Source organism: Rhagoletis zephyria, unplaced genomic scaffold (assembly GCF_001687245.7).
Source record: "Rhagoletis zephyria isolate East Lansing unplaced genomic scaffold, Rhagoletis_zephyria_1.1 Rzeph_scaffold_01079, whole genome shotgun sequence".
In the NCBI taxonomy this organism is placed as follows: Eukaryota; Metazoa; Arthropoda; class Insecta; order Diptera; family Tephritidae; genus Rhagoletis; species Rhagoletis zephyria.
This window is the reverse complement of record NW_016158163.1, coordinates 7,550-14,566: the sequence shown is the minus strand read 5'-3', so window position 1 is coordinate 14,566 and position 7,017 is coordinate 7,550. Positions and strand designations below refer to the sequence as shown.

Here is a 7,017-nt window from a genome sequence, read left to right as displayed (position 1 = left end):
AGGTTGAATGAGGATGTGCCGAATGAGTGTCCGGCATGCGGAGAGACCCCACATGACTCGAAACATCTCTTCGCATGCCCGGAAAATCCGACAACCCTAACGGCCTCGTCCCTGTGGACAAACCCCACAGAAGCTGCACGCTTCCTAGGGTTGCCGTTAGTGGAACTTGACGACAACGACTGAGATACCAACCGTCCTGGGCGGGGTTGTTGTAGCCGCTACAACAACAACAACGTGCTGACGAGCCATCAACGACGTTCATAGGGAGGTAAAACTATATTTAAATGTTTTTTTGTTGTGGAATGAACCATATCATTTAAAAAAATTGTCGGAAAAATATTACAATAAAAATTGTTGCATATATTGTAAAAAAGCAGCGGCGCCAATACTTTTTCCCTGCAGTGTAGCTAGCTTTTGGGTTTCATTGTTGGCGTTTTTCCAAGAGCATCAAAAAATCAATATTTTGGTAATTATTACGTAGCTCGAGCACATCCTAATTAAAAAACGATAGTCCTGGGCTCGAATCGTAACATCTGTTCACAGATCGAAAACCATAAGAAGGAAGATTACGTTATACGTTATATATAAAATGTATTATTACGTGACAAGTAATACGATATCGTATGTGACGATTCGAGCCCAGATTTACTCGCGCGCGCCAGTAACGCACAAAAGTAAGTACAGTTATTTTTTTACAATATTTAAAATGTTTTTGTTTTTTTCGTTAATTTTTTATACAAATATAGTTCTTACCACAACAAACCATATCACTTGCGGTCATCTGATTAAGTCAAGTGACATTTTAACTAGTTTTGACTATTTTTCTTTTGTTTATTTAATATTTATATTTTTTTATAAAAGTTTAGCACTTTACCCAACCAGCGCTACATAAATCCACATTTCAAACTTCGTAAAAAATTATGAAAATTCAACAAACTAACATTTGCGCCCAAAACTTTTAAACCTTTTATTTAGAATTTTTTTTTTACAACAAACGAAATTGTTGACCATATTTTATATGGAAGAAAATGCACAACACCGTCAGCCTAAACAAAAAAAAAAATATTAAATATCAACGCGATTTTTTAGCGTCTTGAAATTTGCAATTTAACCTACTAAAACTTAATGAGCTACAAAACTGCATACCCAACATTTTTCTAAAAATTCTGAATAAAAAGTTTAAAATTTTCGGTTGCATATGTTAAAGTTTGTTGAATTTTCATAATTTTTCTACGACGTTTGAAATGTTGATTTATGTGCATGGTGCTGGTTATGTAAAGTGCTAGACTTTTATAATGAAATATAAGCATTAAATAAAAGAAAAATAGCCGAAACTAGTCAAAATTTCACTTGACTTAATCAGCTGATCACAAGGGTATGTATATCAAAGTTTCAAATTTATGGCAGAATTAAAAAAAATCATGTAAATTTCTAAAAAATTTTAAAATCTTCTATAATCACCCCTATTCTGGTTGTCGTAAGTCGTTCGCATCGACAGTCGTTCGCTGAATTATGTCGTAAATAAAAACATTAACGACAGATTTTAACACGTATTCCATACTTCTTCATTTCGAAGGGATTATAGGAATAAAAATTTGTAGTACGTTACCACAACGAAGTAAAGCTTATTTTCGGACTCAAAGTTTTAGTTAATGCAATTGTTATGCGAAGACTTTTATCATTGGCATACTAAGTCTAACGATATTTGTACCTGGAATTTCGAGAACCAAACGCGAAAAAAGTAAGCGACATTTTTTGAAATATTTTTTTGAAACAGAAATGCTCATAGAAAATTAAAAAAAAAATGTCGCTTACGTTTTGTTGCGGTTAGGGCCGGGCGCATCCATAAAAGGTGGTAGGTAGCAATTGCATATAAGTAAAAATCCCGTGTATTCTATTATTGCTTTTTGCTACATCAGGATGTCAAAACGAAAGAATAGGGGATAATTTTCGCCATTTCGTTATGTTGACAGCATAAAGTTGCGCCATTTCGTCTTGGATGACATTCTGCTGTACTAGTGTAGAGACAAAAACATCAAACCAGCTGTTCTAGTAACACCACCTTGTTGTTGATAAATAAAATAGCATGATCTCTTTTCAAAATAAGCACGCCTTTAATCACGTACATAAATATGTTTTATAATACTTTTGCTATAACATAAGTTAAACTGTTGCCAGTCAGATGTACATATTTTTCGCCATATAAGAAATAATGACATCTTATTTGCTAAAATTGTTGTGTTTTTCGTGTTGATCGATGATACATTCTCCCAGGTAGAGAATGTTTTTCCCCGCATTGACGTCTCGATTCCAGCAAGTACGGCAGTTTGGACAAAACTGGTACCTGTGTGGCGATTTGGCCGTCAGGTTTACGTTGTAACATTCTATAAAATACATTTTTGCTGCTGCTCTGTACAATTTCCCAACTGCCAGCATGGTCTATGCAATTCGTACGAAATTCTCATCATCAACCACTTTGAAGCGACTTTGCCGATATGTATCCAGTCCGAAAATGTACCTTCTAGAGCAGGCTTTCATCATTTTACATACCACCGGCTTCACTTTGGTAATACCCGCTGTGACAGCTAAGTCTTCATAGTAATCAAACTGAAAGATAGTAAGTATGCTTTATTAAGGCAAAAAATATATCAAAGAGAAATTAGTTGCTGTTATTTCAAAATTCTATTATCTTCAACTTTTTATGACTACACTATGTATATTTGCTATTCATAATATATATTTCCATATCCGGCTCCGTGTAAGGCTGATTCACATACACCTTTCTTCGCTTTGCTTGATAGTTCTTTGCTTTGACATATAAGATCGATGTAGGCATATGCATGAGTATGCTCACATAAAAAAACGTTTGAAGCAAAGCAAAGCAAAACGAAGCAAAATCTTGGGCAACTCTCAACTTTTGCCCGCTTTGACAATCAGCTGTCTACATGTATCTTTTCTCGTGCGCTTGCATTTGCATTTAATGACAAAAATAGGGCAAATAGGAATTTTTATTGCTTTTATTAATGCATATTATTATATTGCTATCTATTTTACAGATAAAAAATATGGAGGAAAAGGAGAACGCAAAAGCAGTCAAAGCGTTTATTGTAGCATACCTTCAGCGTTTCACGATTTGTCGTCAAAGTTTGAACTGACAAGCAAAGCGAGGAAAGTTGTATATGAATGGCCCTTTACTGTGATAAAGTGTAAGTTTCAAGTCACTACAAATTACCGTTGATTTTTTAAATTTTTTTTTGTGGAGGGTGTTGCGCATTTTCTTCCATATAACCCCTGCAAAAATCGTTGGACCATGTAGTCTATTTGTGGTATATTGGAGTACTTACAAAAGTGTTCCTCTGTCATGCTGTAGCGGACCAACTCGTGTCTCTGTGCCAGCTTATTGTTTGTTATCCGATCACTGCTCGTGTTTTAACGAAATGTGATTGAAGTTGAGCATTTGAAAGCACATTTGCATGTCTGGCTGTAGCTGAACGTGTAGAGATGCTCGCTGTTAGTTCTAGGCTCCCAGCATTTTCGGGTTCGAATGCCGTCAGAGGCAACATGTAATTTTTAATTTTTGTCTTGGTTTTTATTAATTTCGAAAAAGCATTTGAGAAGTGAAGAACAAAAGCGTGTACAAACGAAAAAATATAACAACAATGCCATTGTTAATATGTTGGAGTAGTTTTGTGCTACTCTGATGTAATGCAGGGATGGAGTATATGGTCCTGCCCTAGGACATCGCAATGTTAATTGGACCATATTTTTTATATGAATTGTGGTTAATTTTGGAGTACTCCTTGGTCCTTAGGGAGTACTCTTTACACGCATGCATGGAGTAGTCGCGATTTTTGCAGGGACGCATGAAACTTTGAAACGCACCATATACAGGTTTGATTTTTTTTTTTTGCAATTAGTACTTATGTGTATACTTCATATGTAGTTGGTAACTAATGTGTGCTTTAAAAAATAATTAAATGGCAAGTAACGAAAAGTGTTTAACTCTACTTTTCACAATTTTCAAAATTTTCGGTTTATCGCTTATAGTTTTTGAAGCATTTCATTTTAAAAGCTTTTTAAGTATTACGAATAATTTGATAACTTAGCAAGAGGTGTGCTTTCAGAATAAACCAACTTTTAAAGATAAAATATTCTGCGATCTTGGCCGTAATTTTTATTCCAAAAATAGCTTAATTGAAGGCACATTTGGAAAATACGTCGAAACTATCTAAATCTTTTTGTAACTTCAAACATTTTTTTTTCTAGAAGAGTGTAAAAACCCTGATTTACTACTTTTAATGATGATCTTTCTTGTAGTCAGAATATTACAAGCGTGGTATCAAATCAACTTTTTTCGACAAAGGTTCTGATAGTTGCTCTTACTTAATTGGAGCCTTCTAAATTCAATGGCTTCCCCAGTTTTACCCGATTGGCGCCACTTTTCGAGATAGCTGGACTTGAAATTTTAACTATTATAAAAAAAAAACTCCCTCAGTTTTAAAGACATTTTAATACAATTTTGCACACGATTGTATTTTAATATTACCTTCACTATCTCTTAAAATCATCGAAATTGGGTTAAAATTGAATCAAATTTTCAAGTACCATTATCTCGAAAACCGGAGTCAATCTGTTAAAACGGGGGATGGCATTGAATGTCGAACGTCCCAATTAATCGAGTTCAACTTTCAAAATCTTTGCTCAAAATTTACAATTGCACAAAAATGAATTACACTTATATTTATTAATTTATTATGAGATTACGAGTAGAATCATATATTAAACATAGGTGTGCACAGAAACAAAATAATTAAAACTTTTTGTTTTGAAAGTGTAGTTACCTGTTTTTTAGATTTGCCCATATGTATTTTTTGATATGTTTTCTTGGTCGTTGGGTAGTTTGAAGTAATATCCCCCTCCGATATTAATGCATACATACATTTGTTTTACTAACCTGTTTCGGTCCCATTTTGTGTGCTACCCGTTTCGATACTCCACTCGTCCAACGCTCCTCCATATCCGCCTCCGTTTCAGCCAGCATCTCAGCGCGACTAGGCAATTGCTTGCGCCCCGTAAAGAAAGCAAGCGCAAAACGCACTTGTAAATCGAAAAGTTGAGCTGGACAGATTTGATGTGGTAGACCAATGACGGCCATCGTTGGCTTATTAATGTTTAGACAGTGTTTGTAGAGCGGATGCACCCAATTGACATCAACGTTTAGGCCACAGTCCACACTCAAGAAGGGGAAGGTGTATTTATATCCTGTGCAAAAAATCACATAAGAGAAAGAAGCTGCGCTGCCGTCTTTGAAAATAGCGCCATTTTCGGTGAAACGCTGAATATCTGCTTCTGCGTGACGTTCAACATAAAATCGGTGTGTGGTGCGGCCTCCAGGTGATGACTGAGAAATATGTGCTCAACGTGTTTGTAGATATGGTGGGCGATATCAACACCACTTGGCCCTCCACCAACTACCAGAACGGTGTGACCTTGGGTGGATAAGAGCAGGCATATACACGTTATGTTGCTGGAAAAGAATTAAGTCTGAGGTTACCTTTTAAAACTTCGGGGCTTCGATATAGATGACTGTGTAGGCGTTCACCTCTATACTTATCCAGACCGTCGGTATCGGGATACATGGGTGCAGTGGGCATCGTCTTCAAATGCTAGACTGAAATTTTTGTTGATCACGCTCTTGCTGTTATTTTGATTTTATTTTATTTTTCTCGCTCAGCGTTTGCGTCTTCTGTTTGGAAGGTGATTGAAGATAAGCTGCATAATATTTACGTACACATGTACACAAATCCAGGCATATTTACGAGCATTAGCGCTGGTTGGGGACAGGCATCGTCTTCAAATGCTAGACTGAAATTTTTGTTGATCACGCTCTTGCTGTTATTTTGATTTTATTTTATTTTTCTCGCTCAGCGTTTGCGTCTTCTGTTTGGAAGGTGATTGAAGATAAGCTGCATAATATTTACGTACACATGTACACAAATCCAGGCATATTTACGAGCATTAGCGCTGGTTGGGGACAGGCATCGTCTTCAAATGCTAGACTGAAATTTTTGTTGATCACGCTCTTGCTGTTATTTTGATTTTATTTTATTTTTCTCGCTCAGCGTTTGCGTCTTCTGTTTGGAAGGTGATTGAAGATAAGCTGCATAATATTTACGTACACATGTACACAAATCCAGGCATATTTACGAGCATTAGCGCTGGTTGGGGACAGGCATTTCGTGTAGAAGAAATGTGTTCTCTTCGAGTGTACTCTTAAATATATCACGTTTCTTTCTCTTAGTTATAAAAGTTTTTTACGCTAGTCTAACATAAGGTTGGTGTTATGCAGAAATTTTGTTTGGCAAACTGCGTGCAATTGTTGTTGTAGCAAACTCGGAGAGAGCGAGTTTGGCGACTCTCACAGCAAACTAATTTTGTTTGGTCAAACTGCAGCAAATTCGGTGTTGTCATATACAAAAATTTTAAATTGTGCGCGTTATGTACTTCTGAAATTCTCATTTCGTGTTGGCAATAGCCATGAAAACCATAATGAATGTGCAACCCTGTGCCAAACTCGACATAACCACCTCCGAGCAAACTAAGCAGCCGCCATTTAATTTGGCAAACAAAAGTTTGTCTGTATAACACCGACCTAAGTTAAACTGTTGTAGTCAGATGTACATATTTTTCGCCATATAAGAAATAATGACATCTTATTTGTGAAAATTGTGATGTTTTTGTTCCTGGTTAATGATACATTCTCCCAGGTAGAGAATGTTTTTTCCAGCATTGACGTCTCGATTCCAGCATGTACCACATTTTTGACAAAACTGGCACCTGTGTGGCGATTTGGCCGTCAGGTTTACGTTGTAACATTTTGCGCAAAGTTTGGTTGTTCTGAATTCATTAACCATCAGAATATCTGCATGCCGTTGTTTGAGTGCTGCGATTAGTAACCGATTTGGTGTACGCCTATATCCGCGTATTGGCGAGTTCGCTGCAATCTCTGTTGAACCG

General features: G+C 36.3%; 1 protein-coding gene across 1 annotated transcript; it reads right to left on the bottom strand.

Annotated features, from left to right (window-relative positions):
- Window positions 1–2,085: 2,085 nt before the first annotated feature.
- Fmo-2 (Flavin-containing monooxygenase 2) lies at window positions 2,086–5,654 on the bottom strand. Its single transcript, XM_017615847.1, is given in 5 exon segments — window positions 2,086–2,267; window positions 2,382–2,607; window positions 4,955–5,343; window positions 5,346–5,489; window positions 5,555–5,654. Coding segments are annotated over 4 exon segments (801 nt in total). The 3' UTR covers window positions 2,086–2,267; window positions 2,382–2,439.
- Window positions 5,655–7,017: the final 1,363 nt, after the last annotated feature.